General features: G+C 41.7%; 2 protein-coding genes across 2 annotated transcripts; one reads left to right on the top strand and one right to left on the bottom strand.

Annotated features, from left to right (window-relative positions):
- The first annotated feature begins 1,092 nt into the window (after positions 1-1,092).
- Positions 1,093-6,577, top strand: LOC310863205 (transmembrane protein 263). The gene is made up of 3 exons (XM_083771386.1): positions 1,093-1,441; positions 4,066-4,168; positions 5,211-6,577. The coding sequence occupies exons 1-3, from the start codon at positions 1,433-1,435 to the stop codon at positions 5,495-5,497; spliced, it is 399 nt and encodes a 132-aa protein (XP_083627512.1). The 5' UTR covers positions 1,093-1,432; the 3' UTR covers positions 5,498-6,577.
- A 3,040-nt stretch (positions 6,578-9,617) lies between these two features.
- On the bottom strand, positions 9,618-23,090 carry LOC310863196 (cryptochrome-1-like). The gene is made up of 13 exons (XM_083771370.1): positions 22,946-23,090; positions 21,688-21,882; positions 18,985-19,093; positions 18,363-18,505; positions 16,776-16,960; positions 15,998-16,095; positions 15,417-15,557; positions 14,979-15,290; positions 13,848-13,999; positions 13,208-13,410; positions 12,775-12,888; positions 12,306-12,424; positions 9,618-11,352 (listed from the first exon to the last, which is right to left on the bottom strand). The coding sequence occupies exons 2-13, from the start codon at positions 21,852-21,854 to the stop codon at positions 11,308-11,310; spliced, it is 1,788 nt and encodes a 595-aa protein (XP_083627496.1). The 5' UTR covers positions 21,855-21,882; positions 22,946-23,090; the 3' UTR covers positions 9,618-11,307.
- Positions 23,091-23,300: the final 210 nt, after the last annotated feature.

Here is a 23,300-nt window from a genome sequence, read left to right as displayed (position 1 = left end):
CCAACCATTGTTGTGATTCTTCCATGGTTTAAAAAGACCCAGGTGGCCCATTGTATTGATCATCCTCAAACTATTTTACATTTTATGCTATCAGACTTATTGTGTGGCCTCAAGGAAAACGTGTGGCCTTAATGCAAAACGGGTAGGTGTGTCTATTGTTATGTATGTAGGTGGGCTATACCCTATACACACAACATCTGCAGCTGTTTAGTGGCTCGGATGTGTGAATGAAGAAGAGGAATGCCTGGCATTTGCAAAACAAAATCAGAGGGAGTGAAAGCTGCTGTATAATAGTCAATGGGTATACATTATCCAAAGTGCTTTCATTCACTGACTGACCATTATGTCAGAAGGAACAATTAAGACACCAACCTGCTCCTGCAGAGCAGTTTGGTTAAGTGTCTTGGACACTTCCCAAAAGGCAAAACAAAACTTGGCAGTAAACTGTTTGAATCTACAGATTATAGCTAAAATAAGATGTTTTACATAAAGGCATAGTCTGTAACTTTTAAATTAATTTCATTAGAATTGGTATTGTTTTTTTTTAAGGGTGCTAGCTATATGAATCGCGCCTATCCAGCTTTTAATTTGGTGTGTCCACTGTCCACAAACTTGGTCTATACTCCTAGTCTCCTACACAACCATTTAATTCCCACTGACAATGAATGGAGAATTTTACATCATAGTGTCTGAGCAAATAGACATAGTGTCTATAGTTTACATGATGATGTACAATGATCAGTCACTTCATAGGCTACAGGTGTGACTTTTTTATAAGATATAATTTGTAATGCTTTACTGGGTGATCATGACACTCGATCATGTAGTTATTGTTGTTGTTGATCTCATTCAATCATACAATCTTGATCACTATATGTATACATGCAGATCACTGAGATCAGAGAGAGAGAGAGAGAGAGAGAGAGAGAGAGAGAGAGAGAGAGAGAGAGAGAGAGAGAGAGAGAGAGAGAGAGAGAGAGAGAGAGAGAGAGAGAGAGAGAGAGAGGTGTAGTCTCGGCTAGTATAGTGACGCAAGATCCGGGGCTGAGGAGGAGAGACCTTTAAGAAAACAGATATACACGCCGACAACCAGCGTGTTAGCGGTCGCTCGGCTAGCTTGTAGATCCACTCTCCCGCGGCACCGCAGTACGACGCAGCACAAAGCAGGCTCCAGTGGAACTGTACGCGCCACGTAGGCAGAACCAGCAAGCTGCAGCAAAAAGCCTACAAGTTTACAGTGGAAGAAGAAAAGTGCAACGTTTTCTATGTGCATGAAGATAGAGCTGTCCGTGTAGGTTATATCTTTTAGGTGTAGGTGATCAGACGGAGAATAGGAACCTGCCTGGGGCTGAAGAAGTTCTCAAACTAAAAGTTATTCTAAATCCTGCAAAACTTGTCCAGCCAGGTGTGTTTTAAGGAGACTGCCGAAACAATGGTGAAGGTAAAAACCAAACTGCTGTGCTAATGTTCTATCCTCATGTTCCTTGACTCTGTTTTTGTGGACAATAATTATTAGCATTGTCTTTTTATTCTAACGATTATCGCATGCTGGGCGAGTTAATGAGCGAAGCCTTTATGTCCTCGATAAAATTAATCTTTGACAGACTTGACAGTCACATATCCAATAGTGAACAAATGTATTCAACAAAGACTGTGATTGAGAACTTGAAGTAGCCTAATGTTATCTAATATCGGCTAGTAGACCCACTAATGTAAATGTGGTTTAACAGACACGTAACGTGCTGATAACGTTGCCAACTTGTCGCATGCAGTGATGGGAGAAGTTCTCACTTTTTTTCTATTATGTTTAAATAAAAGTACTAAGTAGCTATACCACAGCACCATGTAGCAACACGTACGTACAAATAGTCAAAGATAGGCCTTGAGTAAAAGTAGGCTACAGATATTGGCATCAAAATAGTGGTGCTGATTTTAATTGGGCTATAGGCTACTTTTTGTGCTGCTGATTAGAGCCTATAAATACAAAATCAGTATAACTGAATGTATGTTGTTTATTTAATTCGCACAGTAAGCTAGCCTACTATACTAAAGGTGTTTAATTGTCATTTCTTCCAGTGATTATGTAATGTAGGCTAAATGCACATGACTGCTGTAGGCATAATGTATAGGCTACATATGGCATGTTGTCTACCTTGAAGAAGTAGGCCAGTCACTAAAGTAAAAGTATCCACAGTGTAAACAATACTTGGGTTAATTACATTAAACGTATTGCAGTCAGAAGTACAATACATATTAGAATCGAAAGTGTAAAAGTAGTAATTATGCAGAATGCTCATTCAGAATTATATCAATCAATCAATGCTTTATTTCAGACCCAGGGAGATCTATATCACAGAAGAGTACAATACATATACAAATCACACAAGTACAGAACAAAATAAAACAATAATATACAGTTTTTCAATTTCTAACATGCAGACAAGTGCTTCCACAATTTGTAAGAGAATCTATACACTATAATCTATATATACACATACTAACTGTATACAGGGTTAGTCACAGCAGTAATGATGTCATTTTCTGACTCAGTTGCTCTACATACATTTATAGATCAAGTTTCTTAAAACTTCAGGGCAAGTTGGAACCTAGCCCTCCAAGCAGAACCCAAATGCTACTGAAGTTTCTGACATTTGTTCGACCCAGTGCATTGGGTCCTGTTCCGCGTCGTCCATGCCACCTGATTAAAACATTTACTGGCTCATGTTTACATGTTAAAACGCCTCCCCGCGCACTTTGACGATATTCTTCAGTATGAGGCTTTCTGAATATGTAAAGTATAAGTACACATACATACCTTTGCGAATATCTCCTGTGGCGCGGAAGCCGTTAAGTATTTTTAATATATGTTTGCCCGATTTGGAAGCTTGGATTCTTCTTGTTTATTGACACCTCATTGTACCGCCTATCTGGCTAGCTAGTGGCGCTATAGCTATGACACAGCAGATCAGAGGCAGGGACGTAGCCTCACAAGCCAACCGCACACCGGGAGGCGGTACAATAAACGGTAAACAAACAAGAAGAAATAAAGCGACCAAATCGGTCAAACAAAGATTAAAAATACTTAACGGCTTCCGCGCCACAGGAGATATTCGCACCGGGATGTATAGCTACTTAAAGTTACCGAATTCAGAATAACTCAAGGAAAATAATGGCGTCACATGCCGCGGGGCCTATTTTAGAGAGAATCTCCATATCCGCATATAGGAATTTCCATACGAAAGTACAGTAGCGAGCAGGGACCCAACGTAAAACTCAACAAAATATCAAAAAAGTTTTACGTAGGGTCCCGAAAGGGGCTAGTTGGAACCCAGACCCTTACAAACATATGGCTAGCACTGGAGCTCCTAGTAGCAGCCTCATACTATCATTATACTCCACCTTGAGTTTTCTCATGCTCTCTTGCTTATACCGACACCACAAATGAGCAGTATACAAGGATGAGCAATATGCCTTAAAAAGTGCATTTTCACAGGTACAGAACACATGCTGAACTTGCGACACAGTGTATAATTCCTTGAGCACACAGCTTTCTATATGTTATTGTCATGTCATGTTATTGACTATAAATATAGTCATGTGGTGTTGAGGAAAAACTGCAAACTGCAATCAAGGAGATGGATCGTCTGAAATAATGTAAAGTAGCCTATGTCTACATTGTTTGAACAATACCCACTCATCAGCCATCCGGCTGCCGTGTTAAGTGGTTAGATGGGGGTCAGAAATGTATTTACATGGCATGTTGAACTTGTTTAGAAAGATCCTAGGTTCTCTGTTTACCTGGTATCCTATAGTTTTAAATATACAGATACAAAATGCTATTTAGATAGCATGTTGTTTAGACAGATGCTAGGTTCTCGGTTTACCTGGTGTGCTACCTTGTATCCCAGTCTCTCTGACTCCCAGTCTCTCTGACTCTGAGGCCCTACACGGTTCTCTCTGTCTGCACTCTTATGTATGCTACAGTCTAGCGTGTTTATTGACTAGATTTCAATAAACGGTCTCTCTGAATAAGAACACATTGTCAACTGTGTGTTGTTTTGTCAGAACGCCAACAATGTGAGTTCCGAGAGTCAGCCTGGAACGACCGCAGTGGGAGAGGAGCAGGAGTCTGCTGGGACTGACACGATGACAGCAGTTAACACAGCAGGTAACCTGATCACAATTATTTTAGATAATAATATTTTTTTTTAGATAATAATAATTATCATAATAATCATATTATGATTATTATGTGACAATCTACTGAAATGTAACCATCGTGACAGCCCTGCCTACACACTGTGAGCTGCTTGTTATTTTTACATGCTGCTTCGTTATTATTTTTAAGTGCTTCTAAGGCGGGGAGGGTGTGTCTCTGGAGAAAGTTGCGGGGTTGCAGCCTGCTGCTATTTCAGAAACTGTCATGGGAATGTTTGTTTGTGCAACCAACCTCTTGCAAACTGTACTTTGTGAAATGCGGGAGACATTTTCCATCATTGAGAGTTTTGTCCAGACTGTAGGCAAATTGGATTTGTCTCTCAAATATGATCTTTAGGACCGACTGTCCACACTGTTATTAAGGACTGACTGACATAATGTTGTGCCAGTTTTCAAAAATAATGCACACAACTACACCACTTAATTTATAATTAGATTATTTAAACACCTCCCATACACACAGGCACCTGTCACAAGAAAGAGAGAGAGAGTGTGTGTGTGTGTGATTATATTTTTGTCTTGCTGCAATGTGGAGGAGACAAATCCTGAAACTGATTTTATACGTAATCATTATCATATAGCTGTATATGAAATGTAGTAATAGAAACCCAAGACACTGTTCAGGTGGCGCAGGGTCAAAGTATCTGTTCTACGATCGTCTACGTGTTCAGTAGAGCATAGCTGGACGCGAGATACTAGATTTTTGATTCTCGTGAGCTGTATGTCATAATCACCAAGATTACAATGAGAAATGTGCTATGAACCTAGAATATATCAAATGTTCACTTTCTGAATTATATTATGAAGAAAAATGACCTTTTCCGCAATATATATACAGGTGTGTGTGTGTGTATATATATATAAATATATACACATTTGTGTGTGTGTGTGTGTGTATATATATATATACACACATATATATATATATATATATTTTTTAATTGTAATAGATACTACTACTGCACTAATACTAATAATAATGTTTGTTTCAGACATAGGGAAGGAGCACCCAGAGGTGCAGCCCGGCATGGTGTGGCGCGTCACCGGAGGCCTCTTCAACGTCACCAAAGGCGTGGTGGGAGCGGCGGTGGGGGGCGTGGTCTGGGTGGGCGGCAAGAGCCTGGCGTTGACCAAGTCGGCCGTCACCAGCGTGCCCACCATGGGCGTGGGCCTGGTCAAAGGGGGCGTGTCTGCCGTGGCCGGGGGAGTGTCCAGTGTGGGCTCAACGGTCGCCAGCAAAGTCCCGTTCACGTCCAAGAGGAAGGACAAAGCCGAGTGAAGAGGATTTATAAGCCAAATTTGTGCTCCGTTGGACGACGGGGCCGTGTGGCAAAAATAGCCGACGTGCAAGCTTACGTCGGCTATTTTTGTCACGCGACAGAGTATGAATCGGGTTCCACGATGTTGACGACGGCGGACATGTAGTCTCTCAAGCCAGGTGACTCTTCCGCAATCTTCGAATGCTACGGAGAGTCTGTAACTCCTCCGCCTCCTGGTTGTCGCGATCGGAAGCTGTCATCCGTTTGCCATTTCCGTTTCACAAACACATAGTTCATGATATCTTTCAAATATATATCTTTTGATTTCCATTTCTGCTCAGCAGCAAGCTATATACACTAATTTACAGTTTACAGAAGGACTTATTTACGCGACTGCAAAGACGAAGCAGAAGTGTGTGTGTTTGGTTGGGGTGCGGGGGCGGAAAATCTGCAGTAGTTTCTTTCGGATTTTCTGCGAAGCATTTGAAAATTGTGTGAGCCAGCAGTCTGTCTGGAGAGACTAATGGACTGCTTCTCAACATCGGCTCTGGGGACCACCAGAGGTCGAAATGGATCCTTACGTGTCTGTAGCGTACTATATAAATGTAGACTCTCAGATCTCTCTAATCACTGAGGAGTTTAACTGTGTTGTGTAGTAGACTGGGGTTCCCAGTTTAGTTCAGTTATTCAGTGAACTCCATTTGATAAAACGTTTTATCTGTGGGACCCCAAATATACACTGAGTGTACCAATTGAACCAAATGGACGGCCACGCAAGAGTTTCAGACTGATAAGGGGCAATTTGACCCCTGGTGGTTCCTGGACCCGACGTTGAGAACCAGTGGACTAAAGGACATTGTGGATCCAACCCTGAGCCAAAGAAAGAGGAAGTTTTCAAAGTTCCAAATGGACCGTTGGTCTGCTGGAACTATATTCACAGTGCTTCAACCTTTACCTTGTGTGCTTTAAGTTCTCTCGTTTCTTGAAAGAAATAGAAAAGTTTTTCTTTTTTAATTGTCTGTGTTTGAAGCAACAGGTGTGTGTGTGTGTGTGTGTGTGTGTGTGTGTGTGTGTGTGTGTGTGTGCATGCGAGTGTGTGCACACGCGTGTGTGTGTGTGCACGCGTGTGTGTGTGTGTGTGTGTGTGGGGGGGGGGGGGTGCTGGGATATTAGGGACAATCACAATCGCATTACAATATCTTTGACCAAATGCCTAAGAAAAACCATTGTGACATTGATGATAATTTGAGATTTCTTTTTAATATTTCAGAAATTGTGCTAAAAAATAGACGCTGAAAATAGACCATCTACACAAGCTCAAATCGTGTTGCATCGTGACTCATTGTGAGCTTGTAGATTGGTTAAGATAAGGCTAGAAAGGACAACACATCTGCCCATATGGATATTGGCCAGCTCTAGGTAGCGGTTACGTTCATCATGTTCTCCAAACAGGGTTGAACAAAACACATCGGCGGGCCAAACAGGCCAACATCGTTGGAGCGATGTGTGTTGAAGGAGGGGCGGAAGAATTTACACTGGGAGAGGAAGTACGTCGGAAGTGTGGAAGGCACGTTGCGTCACACTGCCACTCAAGTGATTACTGGCCAATCACAGCGCATCTTTTCCGGGACTTACAGACCCGAACATGCGCTCTGTATCGCACGCTCATGCTTCCGCGGGGCTTCGCAAGGAATCTCGGGAATGTTTTGCCCTCCCTTGAGCACATACGCTCCAGAGGCGGAAAGGGCGTCTACGTTTTTGTGTCCAAGCATAGATATTTAAAAATATATAGATGCCTCATTGGCCGCTGCAGTTCGTTGGAGCAATGGGAATGCAATGGGAAGAGGAAGTCAAGTAGAATCTTGAAGGCACGCTCCTCTGATTGGCCCCTTCCGTTCTTCTGTTTTGCTTCCGCTATGCTTCGCAAGGAATCTCGGGAAAGTTTGCCAATGCAATCACGCATTGCCATCGCCTGCCGTTGCCTCCATGCTGCCTTCCGTTGAGATACAGACGCCCCAGAGCCGGAACCTTTATACTGTAAGTCAGTGTCCAAGCCCCCAGAAAGGCTTGCCAATGTTGAAGCTGCGAGACGTAGCGGTGAAAGCTGCAACAAGCAGGCGGGACCCTGAATTTAGAGGAAATCCCGCGCCGCTGGGGTTTAACATTGAGAGCTGCCACTGAGTAACTTCTATTGAAATGAATAGGGGCCCAGGGGGCGGGGCTGTCCACCTATCCTTTATAACTCTATGGGCCTGTCACCAGAGGCAAATTCAAAGAAAACAGACAGCAGAGGGCGCTGTCTTTCCTTTTTTATGCCAATGGATTCCCAGGTTGGGTTGAAGGTAGTTCTGCATCCTTGTAAGAAACCTCTGATCAATGTTACAGCTCAAAGGTTTAGTTTTCTATGATCAATATACTTTCACTCACTTTTTAAATTGCAGAACATCAGAATGCTGAAGTAAGATTTCAATGAATCATTGTGAGACCTTTTTAAAAGCCTGTACTGTAGATTTTCGAGTGGCTAGGGCAACGTGTCCTACACAGCAGAATTCTTATTCTTAAGTATTATTTTAACAATCTGTACTGTTGCAAAATATACCATACTCAAAGGCTGAGACAAAAGTTGAATTGCCATGTTAAAAAGAGACATTTATGTCATTTAGAATTTAGCCGTCTCTCTACGTCGTCCTCCGACAAGCCCTCCATCGGCGTCTCAGTCATCTCGGTTCTCCATACATCTGGCCAGCTCATTTGTGCTTTCTGCACCAGCATCTTTCTTTAGTACGTCCACATAGGTAGGTGTGGGACGTCCTCTCGATCGATGCCCACAGTACAAGCTTTTTGGCTTGGAGTTCTTGGTGTCGGTGGCAGTGGCCGTTCTGTGTATGAATTCCAATATATTTCATGAAACCCAGATCTATTTATTGAAGGGCAAGTTTCTCTGTTTCGCTGTCTGCTGACAAGTTTTTATTTTCAATGTTTGTGAACATTATAATGAATTTTAGCATTTCAATGCAACATTTGAACGGAGGTGAATGTCTTCTACGTTTTTACTTAAATCAATAAAGTGATTTGAGAAGTTGCTTCTAGCGTTGTGTGTTAAGTGCACTGGTTCTCAACGTGTCATCCTTGAGGGGTTTCCAGGGGGTCCCTCCGCTAAATGATGACAGTTTTGTTCCAATGGAGTCTAACTCTTGAGCGTACACATGGAACCAAATTGACCCTTACAGGTCTGGAACTGTAAGTGTACAAATGGACCCATAAGCTGCAGTTTCTCAACTTCAAGAGTCAAGACACCCTGCAAGCATGTTTTTTTTATGCTGGCAAAAACAAACCCCCTTGATTGGAGTTGAGAATCACTGATCTGGTGGGAAGTACATAATCATTGGATTTATATCTAATTGAAGGTGTTGACGAAAGATTGTTCATTCAATCATAAGGGTGTGACAGTGTTTTAAAGCTGCCAGATGCTTGTTGCCAAGAAACGGTGACAATGTGCCCTTGGGCAACAGGTTTGACCCAAGAGGGGGGTTCCCAGTGGGCACATGAACACAATAAGATCCTATAGTGTTAGTGATATTATTATTTTTTAAACAAAAGGTTGATTGTTACATGCTGATAATCATTGCTATAGTGTTTTAGTTGGGTCTCTACAGCTCTACAATGAACTGAAAATAAATTAGTCAATATTGTAGGAGTGCAGGTGCAGGGAGTGAAAAGACAATGTTTGATCCTCTTTGAAGAGCCAAGTAGACAAAAAAGAATGTAAAAAGCCTGTCGCACAGATAATTAAAGGAAACTTTATATTTTTTTAACTATACAATACTGCCTCATCAAAGTTTGTATTGTGTCAATTGGACAATTACTTGCATGAGAGGGGGAGAGGTGGTGGAGTAAAGTTAGCTGCTTTAGCAAACAGTCTGAGGGTCCAATGGAGTTAAAAAGATTGTCTGAAGCGCTTTTTAATACTTTTCATTGGTTGGATATTTATGTAAAGGGTGTTCAACAGCATTGATTTAAGACAAAAAAATTGAAAACCTCAAAAATGGAAATGGGTGGTTTCCTTCCGATAGCGACAATTTGGAAAACAAGAAAAGAGAGCTCTAAAACAAACAGACATACTGTACAAATAGACAGACTACAATAAATCAGTTTAATAAAAAATCAGACACACAGACATTGTTTTGGTAATGTGGTATAAAAAAAATGAAATAAGTAATATACAGGCCATTAAAACACTGCTAAAACGCATGTGTTCACTCCAGTATAGTCCCCTTCAAAACAAGAGGAAAGACAAAGCAGGCAACCAATCGGAAGCGAGCGGTGGACTGAATGAACTGAGCGTGGCCTAGTTTGACAAACTGTGAACCCATATAATTATGCAGGTTGTGGTAACACAACCTCAACAATTTAACTTAAGGAAGATAGTAACTAAGTCACTGAATGGACGATTTTACCACACTGTTCTACAGCAAGAATAACATTCAACCATAAGCCAGAAGACGAGATGCATGTCATCACTGTCGGGTAGAAACCTGTCTGTCTGTCCAAAACCCTTTCTTTTCAGGGAATGCCCAAAAGAAAATGTCCTATGGATGTAATGATTTAGTCACAAGCTCTTGTTAATACATTTCATTGGTTCAATAAACATAAAACCAGCCAGACTTAACCACTGTCAACCTGGCATCCCCATTTTGGGCAAGAGTTTTGAAAGATTTTCAAAAAATAGTGAAAATAGCAGATCTGCAAGCTCACAACTTATGAGCTTATAGGTTTGCTATTTGCTGTTACTTTTGCGTGGCACTGTATAAATCAGGGCTCTGTGACAGTGACAATATATTACAAAGCAGATACAGTGTTATAATATAAACACAATAGCATCATCAATTTGCATTTCTAATAGCGAACAGCAATATGCATTTCTATGCATTTGATGTATTACCAATGTTGTTCTTATTTACTGTAAATCAGTTTGTATACTTCTTTCATTCAACCTGGCGTCCCTGCTTTGAGCATGTCATTATAGTCGAACATGTTCAAATTGCTCATCATTGTACAGTGAGCTTGTAGGTCAGCTTTGGTCCTTATACACAACATGAGCGTCTAGAATTAATTTGCCTTGAATGAGGATTGCCTGTTGTATTTGTCATACATTAATGAGGATTTGACGTTGTAGATTGAAGTAAAAAAGAAGAAAGAAAATCATCTAACTGGGAAAGGTTGAGAATATTTCTCACGTTTCTATCTTCCTGTCTAAATGGTGTCCAAAATTGTCTCTTTATGCAAACCACACAATATAATATATCTACACTCTGTACAAAACATGTCCTATAACAGACTGTTATTAACAGTAGTTCTCAAACATTGCCATGCCATGGACCTCCAAATGAAGGTGATTTCGACAGCAAGCCGAGTCCACATCTGAAAGATGTTGTGCCAGCCGGAAATACAAGCTTGTAGAGCGGCTATTTTCAAAATACAAAACAGGGTTAAAGTGCCTAAACTGATTTTAATACATTATGAACTCCTTTCGCTGGGGACCCTCCTCCTGGAACCCCCCCCAAAGGACCCCTGGGGGTCCCCGGACCCCACTTTGAGAAGCACTGTCCTATAATGATCAGCTGACAGTTGTGTGAGAACAGGTCCAACTCCCACTGAGGTATCACAACGAACGGTGAAATGTCATCAGACACACCTAGTCATGAGATCCAAATTGAGCTTATGTCCATAGCAGGCTGTTTACCAACTGTATTTACTGTATACTGTACATACTCATATGGCTACTACACATATGCACAGTATGTATAAATATCTGTGATGGGGCAGCACCTCAGGACGATAGAGCCATCAGCTGTTCCTGTCCACCGACTTCCTTCTGAAATACAAGCAGAAGACAACAGGAATATGAGTCCAGGACTCTCAGCTTTCCTATACTGTCTGTCATTCTCAATACTGCAAGAATGGACTTCAGGGTAGATGGAAAACAGCAGATTCATATTAGCTTGTTTAAGCTTGTTTATAATCTTGTTTATTGTTTAACTAATGATATATAAAGTTTAGCAAATGCCACTGCTACTCTATTGGAGTCAACAACGTTTTTTTTGCCGTTTGGGGAAATAAATGTGCCGCTTATAATGTATGCAGAGAAACTTACAAGGTGCAAGATCAGAGAAGAGAAAATATCATGAACTGCATTCAACAAAATAGAGTAAATAATAATAATAATAATAAATGTAATAATAATAATGTTTTATTTATTTATAATGCACTTTACATTCCACAGAATCTCAAAGTGCTACAGTAGGCAAATGCATAAAAAGAAGAAACATCACACCATCTAAGGAATGGAAACAAAACATTTACCTCTAGGTATAGAGCCTAGAGGTAAAACCAGTGAAGTTAGAAAAATGCCCTGTTAAAAAGGTAGGTCATTAGTCTTAAAAGACCTAAATGGTCACATTCTACTACTCTGGAGTGCAAAGAAAACAATTGTGCTACAAAGTAACCAGATGTCTGGTCTGGATGATGACCACAACCACTGATGTTTGAAAGATAAATCATAATAATAATTACACTTCTTTCAGTTGAATCTGTCATTTTTTGAGGGGTGCCAGTCCCTCGTCACTCACGACGTCATCTGGCAGCTAAGTCTATGGACTTTTATGTTTGCTTTAAGCAGGCCCACCCTGTTTTTATCTCTCACAGAATAACCTGTTGTATCCCAATCAGTCAGGATTCAAGCCAGCCAACTCCACTGAAACAGCACGTCATCGCATTTAGTCATTTTTCACAGCCATGCGATGCCGTTTTAAATAAGCCTTTACTGACCTGCTTGCTTTGTCGTTGAACTTTGTAGGCGGAAAAAGAGTCAGTGTCTCTGCCCACATCATGTTCAGACTCCCGCTGCCTTTTCAGTGAGCTGTGTCCACCGCCGTGTGTCAACGCACCTGACAGAAACCAATACAAACGCATGGAGACTCATTTTAATGTTGCGACCCAGAACTGTAATTCTATTTCTTCTATTCTTCCACTATTTCTCTAGCGCAAATTACTTGTACTGCATATACAGAAATTAACTGAACTAGAACAGCCGTTAAGAATATATATTTAATTCCGGTGAGCAGAAATAAGAGAAGAGAAGAGAAGAGAAGAGAAGAGAAGAGAAGAGAAGAGAAGAGAAGAGAAGAGAAGAGAAGAGAAGAGAAGAGAAGAGAAGAGAAGAGAAGAGAAGAGAAGAGAAGAGAAGAAGAAAATAGAATTATTCAGAGAAGTGTTAATGAAGTTACAAAACATTTACCTTGATGTACATTGGCCCCACATGGTCTTTTAGTGGTGGAGCAGCAGCACCTGTTGACATTCAAGTCTTCAATGGGACCCGATGGCTCCGCCGATGGCACCGCCGCCAACAAGCCTACAAAGGAACAACATTAAGTGTCAGAGCCAAAACACTTACATGGAAATTGATGTTTCAATAAATGAGGCGTATAAAATGAGGGAACGTATGAACAGAAAACATATATTTTACACATATTTTCTTTGAGCAATGGAGTGCTTTGGATGTCTAGAGCACTACACATGAACTGAGCGGTACGCCTCTACTCAATGATTGCAGGTCTGAGGTGTGTCACTGCATAGGAAAGTGACCCCAAATATTTAACTATATTGAGGCTTGACCATAGAAATGCATGCTTTAAAAACCCATGAAGAGTGAGTGCTGTGGTGTTCCCTACTTAGGCCTCTGTGTCGTGACAGCTGCTGGTAGATCTGTCTCATCCTCTCGATGTTGAGGCGGCTGGCTTCGGCGTGGTTCACCATGGGCTTGGGGTAGTCCTCTCCCACGATGCAGTGCGCATCCCGCTGCACCTCCTCCGGAGCGTTCCAGGGGTCATAGATGTATTTGGCCGGGACATTTCGGAGGACGGGTAAGTAGCGTCTGCAAGCACAGGGAGACATTACAACCACAGTGTCACGTCACAATGGCCATACATGGAGGCAGAGTATCAATGCTATGCCTGTCTTGACATGTTTGGCGGTAGTCCAACATGTTGCACAATAACATGACTTGCTTTCATCCACTGTCTGCCTGTACGTACAGTATGTTCTCAATGTGATCAGTCCAACTTGTGATAAACAATCTTTTAACCTGTAACTTCAACATAGATAAGTAAACTCCAACATGTAACACATGTAATGTTGTGGTGTGAAGCACAGTAATAATATTGTTAAAGGATCTAACCGTCGTCTACCTGGCATCCCTATTTTGGGCATGGCATTATATTGTAAAACAACTGTTAATATATATATATATATATATATATATATATATATATTGTGAGACCCCTTTACATGCGTGGGTGAGCATGCATGTACCTGATGTAGTCTCCGTTGGGGTCGATGCGTTTTCCGGTGCCAACAGGACAGTAGCAGTGGAAGAACTGCTGGAAGAAGGAACTGCAGGAGTGAGACATCCAGCTGCCTGCGTTCACACTCCAGTCTGCATCCAACAGCAGCTCCTCAAACACCTGCAAATGAATCAACACTCACATCACTGACAGCTCCTCAAACACCTGCAAATGAATCAACACTCACATCACTGACAGCTCCTCAAACACCTGCAAATGAATCAACACTCACATCACTGACAGCTCCTCAAACACCTGCAAATTAATCAACACTCACATCACTGACAGCTCCTCAAACACCTGCAAATGAATCAACACTCACATCACTGACAGCTCCTCAAACACCTGCAAATTAATCAACACTCACATCACTGACAGCTCCTCAAACACCTGCAAATGAATCAACACTGGGCCGGGCCCGGCCTGGGTCCTAGCAGTCCGGGCGGGCACCTAGGCTGTTAATCCAGTCTACAACCTTTGCTGCGTGTCACTCCCCCATCTCTCTCTCCCCATTCCAGTCAGTTTAATGTAAAACTATCAAATAGAAACAGAAAAAGTCCCCTAAATATATTTTAAAAAAATTAATCAACACTCACATCACTTCACTAACAGCTCTTCAAACACCTGTAAATGAATGCATTTTTTTTTTTTTTTTTTTTTTTTTTTAAGATATTTTTTTTGCGGCTTACGCCTTTTATTGATTTTTGAAGGGACAGACAGTAGGCTGACAGGAAACGGGAGAGAGATGGGGGGATGACATGCAGTAAAGGCCGTGTCGGGTCCGGGAGTCGAACCCGCGGCACACTGCGACTGGATTACCAGTCCGGTGCCCAGACCGTTACGCTACGGCCTGGGCCTAAATGAATGCATTTGAATCTATGAACTCACAATGTGTCTTGATGCGACACATTGTGAGCTTGTAGATTGGCTATTCCCACTATTTTTGTGCAACACGGTTGTACAACAAACAAAAAGGTTATAGTTTTAGTCGATTATTTCAAGAGAAGTCTATTCGAATTCTTTCACATAGATTTGCTGATGCAGCGTGTATATAAAAAAAACTACAAACATAATAATAACCTAAACATAATTCTCTTACCTTCATGCCTTCCTCCCAGCTGATCCACAGGTCTCCTCTGGTAAGGAAGCAGGCCACAGCGTGTCTGGCCAGGTGGTGGATCCAGCCCTCTTGCCTCAGCTGGGTCATGATGGCATCGATCCAGGGGAAGCCCGTGCGGGCCTCGGCCCACTTGGCCAGTGCCTCAGGGTTCCTGTCCCAGGGTATGCGGATGCAGATGGGGTTGCCGTCCATGCGGTCGAAGCGCGGGTTGTTGGTGGAGGCTGCGTAGTAGAAGTCGCGCCACAGCAGCTTGTCGCACAGCGAGGCGGGGAGGCTGCCATTCGGTTTCACCTGGCATTGGATGGGCAGACAAGATTTCCATGAAGAATATTAAAATATTGATGAATGAAATCACAGAATTTCATAAAATGTTCAATTTTTTTAATTGAATCCCGACATTACAAATCTTCAACACACCTTCTTGTAGAGCTCGGCCAGCTTGCTGTAGAAGAGACGGCAGGACAGGCAGCCGAAGCGCAGGTAAGGGCTCAGACCCAGGTTGCTAGGTAACAGGGGGTTAGAGCTGAGTTTAGGACGCTCAAAGTTCATCTGCCACGCCTGGAACACACACAGAGCAGAGGTCAAGGGTCAACCACATGCCTATTACGCCCTACTGTAGATCAGGGGTCAGCAACCTTTATCTCTATCAAAGATACATTTCTGGGCCAAAAATGAATTATATCTGTACACCCCAGGTTGCTGAAGTGTCTCAACGGTGTGCATGCATGCGTGTGTGTGTGTGTGTGTGTGTGTGTGTGTGTGAGTGTGAGTGTGTGTGTGTGTGTGTGTGTGTGTGTGTCTGTGTGGGGTATAAGTTGGTCAGACGTACCAATAGTCCGACATACGTGGCCGGTTAAGACTTAACCTTGGCTTCCCTGTGCGGTTTGGTTAGGTTAGGGTTTGGGGTAGGGTGTCAGACTATTGCGTGACTATTAGGATGTCGGACCAAAGATACGTGAGCGTGCGTGCGTGTGTGTGTGCGCGTGTGTGTGTTTTACCGTGGAGACATCCGGACCCAGTTGTCGTTCTATTCGAGCAAGAGCTTCAGTTTCACCACCTGGCCACACAGCGTCGCCCAGCCCCTCTGTGTCGAAGCCTACAATAAAACACAAAATAAATACATGGTCCTATGGATCTGCTGGTATTTTAATTGATCTATCAAGAGCAGTACACACTAGCTACACAGTGGTTGTCCAGAACCATGAATCCACAAATCTCCAATGAATACCAAATACTTAAAGTATACTACATTAATTCCAAATGATTAATTGATCATTCGAATGAATATGCTCTGAACGCAGCCCACACATCTGACCACTTTAACACGGCAGCTGAATTTCCAGATTTTCAAGTGGGCCCTGGCCCCTGATGCAGAAAAGGTTGAGAGCCACTGGGTTAAAATCACCCTTTATTCATTCAAATAAATAGTTGATAGTCACTTTTTAACAACTATAGCATTATTATGTCCCACAAAATTATAAAGTTACATGTTTAGCAATAGCAATCATCCTTCCATAAACTATAGAATCAGGGGGGTCCCTGCTAGGGGCTTGACTGTATTACTAATTTATAGGGAAGAGTTTCATCTTGGCATTTGCCAAGCCCCAAGGTCAAAGCGAAGACTGGCCAATCACAGCGTGTCCTTGCCGGACATGCTTGCAGAGACTCCTGGGTAGTGATGTCAAAGACGTTGGCTGCCATGTTATTTGTGTCTAAAGTGGCCACTGATACGCCAAACTACATAGTGCAGTGTTTTGGGGTGCTGCGCGCTCTCACCCAGTTCCTCTAGGTGGGGGACACTGTACTGCCTCCTGCACTCCTCTGTGACAGGGGTGACACATGTTCCCATGGTGGCTCGAGTGAGGGGCTCCACGGGGAGGTCCGGTGGGGGCATGGAGCTCACCAACGTCTGGAAGCGCTTGAAGGTCACTGGAGGCTGACCCTCATTCAGCTCAATGATCCTGTGGATGGACAAGCAACCGAAAGTTGAATATCCCACCAGAAGAAAAATCACATATCGTTGCTGTCCGGGAGAAACCACTTAACTCAACAAAAAAAAAATTCGATTTTTTTTTCATGAATTAATGCTATTGAACACCCTTTACATATGTGTAAGAATATTGAACCAATGAAAAGTATTAAAACGCGCTTCGGACAAAACCTCATTGGAACTTCAAAAACTGTCTGCTAAAGCAACTAAATACACCAGCTCTCTCCCTCTTATGCAAGTAATTGACAATATATAATACCAACTTTGATGAGGCAGTATTGCTTTGTTTTAAAAATATATGGTTTTCTTCATTTCCAGATTTTATTTCCATTTCCTGAAAAACTTTTCTTTCCTTCCCGACAGCAGTTAAATGACAGAAAGTATTGAGAGACTTGAGAGAATATTTCAAAGCTATAATTTATCACTCACACGCATGCAATCACTCAGTCACTATAGGTTACTCACTCAGATATGTATCTGTGTGTCTGAGATGCTGAACCAATCAGAGCTGTTTTGCCATTTATCAACTGAAAAGGACACGATGTCCCATTTCAAGTTTTATAGTGAAGTATAGCACCAATCTAACACGATTTTCAACGCGTCTAAAAGCCTGACACAATTTTGTGCTCCTCACATTGCATCATAATGCGTGTCATGCCATGCCATGTCATGTCAGACAAAGCACTATCCACCTGACCCAAATGATGGAGTTTTCAGGATATTGCTTTGTCATTACTGTGCTATATCATGTGTTTTGTGCAATGGGGTAAAGTAACTAAGTACATTTACTTCATAAGTAGGTCAGGAGAGGCTTATTGTTGGTATCGTCTTAATTTTGGGAGTTAAAAAAATATATATATACATTATTTTGCAAGCTGCTGACTTTCACTCAAAACATATTGTACTTTTGACTTGGTGCTTTGGACTGAAACTTTCTGCAAGCTATTTTCACAATGCCACATTGTAATTTGTACTTTTGAATACTAAGTCTTAAGTATTCATTTGAGTATATACGTCGTCCAGTGTCCACATGTCATTATGTATTCCTTGACAAAAAACCTACTTAGTTTCAATTGAAATCTATTATTGACACTAGCATCTCTGATCCTGGCATAATTGGCAAACACGCTTACAATGTGTCACGTAGCTGCGCATTGTGAGGTTGTAGATTTTTGGTGACGTTATAATGTAAATCAGAAACATGAAGCGAGCATAATATACTTTGTGTCACATGAGAAATCATAAACACAGCAGCTCTGCAAGCTTGCAATGAATCATGATGGGACAGGTTGTGATCTTGTAGACGCACTCACTCACTCACTGACTCACTGACTCACTCACTCACTCACTCACTCACTCACTCACTCACTCACTTGTCCAGGTCATAAAGCGTGTGCGAGGTGCGTGTGATGACGTCCACTCCAGCCTCTGCAGCCAGTTTCTTGATGGCAGCGTCCCTGTCCTTTCCGAAGGGCTCTGAGTCAGACTCAAACGTCAGGCGAGTGACGTCCCACTGCTGCATGGACACACAACATTCCCACCCATGAGCTCTGGTTATAGACATATCAACTTACATCTGTTCTAACCCATTCTGACCTGAGATCAGATTCATACGAGGTTTCCGCCGGACACACACTGGTCTGATGAACCCTTTCTGACCTGAGATCAGATTCTAAAAATGTCAGTCGTTCTTTGATTTTTCAAAAATAGCAGACCTACAAGCTCGTATATATGATATGAGCTTGTAGATCTGCTATTTTTCAATAGCTAAAGCATAACATGATGCTGACACCAAAATGGGTGCCCGTTCAGAATGGGTTAATTATAGGCTACTATTACTAATCAGATAATACTTGCTATTTAATAGTACCTAATCTGTTTTTACAGATTCCTATATTCCTATATTTCAAATGCCATGTTCAATCAAGGTGTAACCGTTAAAAACTCTGACCTGATTGGACTACATTGCCAGTGAGCCTGGATGTTGTTATTTACCTTGAAGAGACGTGGAAATATGTTGGCTGGTTGCCCTCGGATGACGAACAGACGAGAGTTGAGTTTGCGTAGGCTAGTGTCCAAATCCTCCAGACACTGCAGCAAGAACCTGAAACAGCAACGCAGGTCTGTAAATCAGGGGTTCCCAACCTTTTCTGGATCAGGGCCTACTCATCCGACCACTTAACAGACCCGAGATGGGTTGCCATATCATATCATATCATATCATATCATATCATATCATATCATATCATATCATATCATATCATATCATATCATATCATATCATATCATATCATATCATATCATATCATAATATTATGACTTGGACTTGGAGGCAGTCAACAGGACTACTGGACCCATTGTTTGCTTGTTGTCCTGTGACACCCGGTGGCCAACGGTGGAACTGCTCATAGATAAGCAGGAGAAGTTTTACTGGAACAACTAATCAGTTTAAAGGAACAGGTTTGGTCCACTGAACGTACCCACAGTAGAATAAAGGACCAGGTTTGGTCCACTGAACGTGACCCACAGTAGAATAAAGGACCAGGTTTGGTCCACTGAACGTGACCCACAGTAGAGGACCAGGTTTGGTCCACTGAACGGTTTAAAGGACCAGGTTTGGTCCACTGAACGGTTTAAAGGACCAGGTTTAGTCCACTGAACGGTTTAAAGGACCAGGTTTAGTCCACTGAACGGTTTAAAGGACCAGGTTTAGTCCACTGAACGTGACCCACAGTAGAATAAATAGCATTAGGGTTGTACCAGCTGAATATGATGTATCGGTAATCTGCCTTTGCAGGAGATCTTTGGGCCGCTCTCCTGATACTCTCCTGATACTTTTGACAGTAGTAAAGTATATGCATCATCAAATAACATACGTATAGGATAAGGAATAGAGGGCAAACTATTTGAGACAAGTTAACATGAAACAGTGACTGATGTATGTACATTTTGAAGTTAATTATGATGAAAATAATTGGATGATCAACATGACTTTTGTCATTACACTACAGGCAGACAGACAGACAGGCCCTGATCAGTGTTGATTTTGACAGCAATTTTTTATTTTAGTTTTAGTCATAGTCTCTTGAATAGTTTTCAACCTGGAATGTTTTAGTGTTAGTCTAGTTTTAGTCGACTAAGTATCATAAGATTTTAGTCAACTAAATCTACAGTTGATTTAGTCGACGACAATGTATTTTGGCAGGCCTTGATACCATCGTAATGACTGATAGCCGATCTACAAGCTCACAACAAGCTTGTAGATCGGCTATTCTCAGCATGCAACCAAGTGTAAAATTGTCAATATATTTCGTCTTAGTTTTAGTCATTCGTTTTCATTTAGTTTCCATTTAGTTTTCGTCAGTGAAAAAACTGTTTTGGGCACCTCCCAACCATTTGATTGATGCTCCAGCAGCTACACACACACACACACACACACACACACACACACGCACACGCACATGCATACGCACACACACACACGCACGCGCACGCGCACGCACACGCGCACACACACACGCACACGCACACGCACACACACACACACACACACACACACACACACACACACACACACACACACACACACACACACACACACACACAGTCACACACACAGTCACACACACACACACACACACACAGTCAGTCAATTTCCGCAGACACCATTAGATACCAGCAGTTTGAGCTTCCGCCTAAAAAGTAGGTCATCTCCACAGCGACAAGTGACTCAGAACTCTCTATTGGCCCACTAACCTGCCTCTCATTGTGGTCCCGGAAACTCCCGGAAAGGAAAGAACAATATGTTCGTGTAGCGGCTTGAAACTCTTGTAACATTAAACAAGAAATGAAATGTCATTCAGACATTTACAGGTGGCTGCCCTAGCAATATAAAGAAAACAAGAGCATCTGTGTTCATCATCATTAAAAACCCAACCAGCTCAGAGGGTAAAGCAAAATACAACAGGACGTGTATCTGTGTCTCTGAGATCCTGAACCAATCAGAGCTGTTTTGTCGTTTATCAACTGAAAAGAACACGATGCCCCATGTCAGCATTTCAGAATATAGTGCCAATCTAACACAACCAGTTGATATTTCAACACCTAGCCTGCCACAAAGACATTGTGAGTGTGGCCCCATGCATGCCATGATTGCATGACCCAAATGTTGGCATTTTCAGCCTAATACTTTGTCATTTCTGTCTGTCTGTCATGTTTTAGGCATCCTTATGTCATTGTATAAATGAGTTTACTTTGCTTGATGTTCTGTGTAAAGTACATTGAATTGCTTTGTTCGTGCTGTACTTGAGTACTGTACCTGTACTTGAGTACATTTTTGGAGATTTTTTTTTACCGTAGAAAAACAACACTATTGGTGGGTAACTATGGTGTAAACAAGTGAAGTAGCCCACTTACACAAATAGTGTAATTAAAAGTAGGCTACAATTTTCAATTTTGAGGTATTGTGCATTATAGATTAAAAATTAAAAAATGTGTGTGTTTCTTTACAAGCGTTCACTACTTTCTCTACATTTCTAAGGAGGGACTCTTGGGACCAAAACTTTCAAAAATATCTGACCACTTATTTCCTACTTATGTAGATTGTCTCTTTTCACAATTTCTGACCATTTCTGAAAATGTCTGCTCTTTGTAATTTGTACTTTCTAATATTTGAGTGTAATAGTTTCTCTGTCTCACCTCCAGCGGTTGACCCCAAGGTTGGACGCCCCGGCGAACCAGGGGTCCAGGAAGTAAACACAGCGTAGCGTGTCGGCGCCGCGTGCCGCCTCCAACAGGGACGGGTTGTCATGGAGACGCAGCCCCTTGCGGAACCAGTGGATGGAGTTGATCTTGTTGGGGGCCATTGGTGGTGGGGGGTACAGTGACGGCTTTCTGTAGAAAGTGTTAGAATAGCATATTTGAGGATTATAAAAAATAGTATTATAATCTGTTATGTTTCATAATGTGGTTTGCAAAGGAGTCATTGCCATGCTGGCTTGTGGTGGACATTTTTGTCTGCATGGACATACAAATGTTTGGACAATAATATTGGTCATATTATTGTCCAGTTGTCCACTCTATAGAGCTATAGCCTTAACTGTTTCCAAAAAAGTATGGGAATGCAGTATGGGAATGCAGTCAGTAGCAAATCAAGTGGCAATGTGAGTTTAATGCAATTTAACTTTGGTTAAGGTATGTGCTGTCAAGGCCAGAAAGTAGTTTTTGGACACTCAGTAGGCGTTCCTGCATAACTTCCAGTTATGACGAAGATGCCACACGCATACCCTCCTATCTATTGCATTTCTTTTTTTAATTTAGTTTTTCAGAATCTTTGGAAAATAGAACATCTACAAGCTCGCAAAGCATCACATTGGCAGAGCTCTGGGGGGTCCCACGTTGGGAACCATTGCTAAGTGCTAAGATTTAAAGGGGTTCTCAAGGACACTTCGGCTGAGCTAACTCTGGGGGAGCCTGGGATTAAATTAAACGGCTGCTCTATACCTCCTTTCTGCACAGAAATGTTCTAATTTCTGTGCAGAAAAATTATGTCAAGGTAGGATGAACCGGTCCAACTAATACAAATAATTTAAAATCAGATCATGGTTGTAAATGTTAGTGGAAAGGGATGCGATGAATGTACAGAGATGGAATTTGTGTAAAGTTGGAGAATGTAGGTCATTCTGCAGGAGGCACACAATCCCAGTTTAAATGCACCAACTTGTGATATAATATGCCATTCAAATATCAGTATGTCACCTCAGAGACACAAAAATACATTGCATTTATTATTGCACATAATAATAATAATAATAATAATAATAATAATAATAATAGCAACTATTTGTCTACAGGCATAAGTGGGTCAATGCATGGGACTCATCCTTATACAAGTGAAACAACAGTCCACACTCCACAGGTTACCTATACACGTTATTACAACGCTATTACCACTGACCTGGTATAAGTGATGATCTTCAATCGGAGTTATATTTTCATCATGTTCTCCTAGCATCCAGCGTGCTTGAGATTATTTTAGTACTTATACAACAAGCTTCTGTTAACTTGTCTTCACTTCTCTAAAAATCTGATGGTTTCATAACCTTTTTCGCCAGGCAGTGCGCATGCTCAGTTTTTCCATCACAAAAGCAAGCTGTAGATGTATGATAACATAGATGTGAACCGATGTGAACTCACTGCATGATGCGTTTTATATTACCGGTATATCTCTACGACACCGAGAAAACATCCCCTTTTTTGTTTCCTACATTTAAGAAATAAATTTTTATTTTTCAAAAGATTAAAAACAAAAC

The sequence above is a fragment of the Protomyctophum parallelum genome (assembly GCF_964188405.1).
Source record: "Protomyctophum parallelum genome assembly, chromosome: 8".
NCBI lineage: Eukaryota > Metazoa > Chordata > Actinopteri > Myctophiformes > Myctophidae > Protomyctophum > Protomyctophum parallelum.
The sequence above is the reverse complement of the archived record's forward strand: the minus strand, read 5'-3'. Positions and strand labels throughout refer to the sequence as shown.

Excerpts from the sequence above, each read along its gene's own strand:
- LOC310863205 (XM_083771386.1), top strand. Across the intron at positions 4,169-5,210 it reads GACAGCAGTTAACACAGCAG|ACATAGGGAAGGAGCACCCA; the intron begins GTAACCTGATCA and ends TGTTTGTTTCAG.
- LOC310863196 (XM_083771370.1), bottom strand. The coding sequence starts at position 21,854 with ATGGCCCCCAACAAGATCAACTCCATCCACTGGTTCCGCAAGGGGCTG. Across the intron at positions 18,506-18,984 it reads TATTTCCACGTCTCTTCAAG|CAGTGGGACGTCACTCGCCT; the intron begins GTAAATAACAAC and ends GTGTCCATGCAG. Across the intron at positions 16,096-16,775 it reads CCCCCACCTAGAGGAACTGG|GCTTCGACACAGAGGGGCTG; the intron begins GTGAGAGCGCGC and ends GTTTTATTGTAG.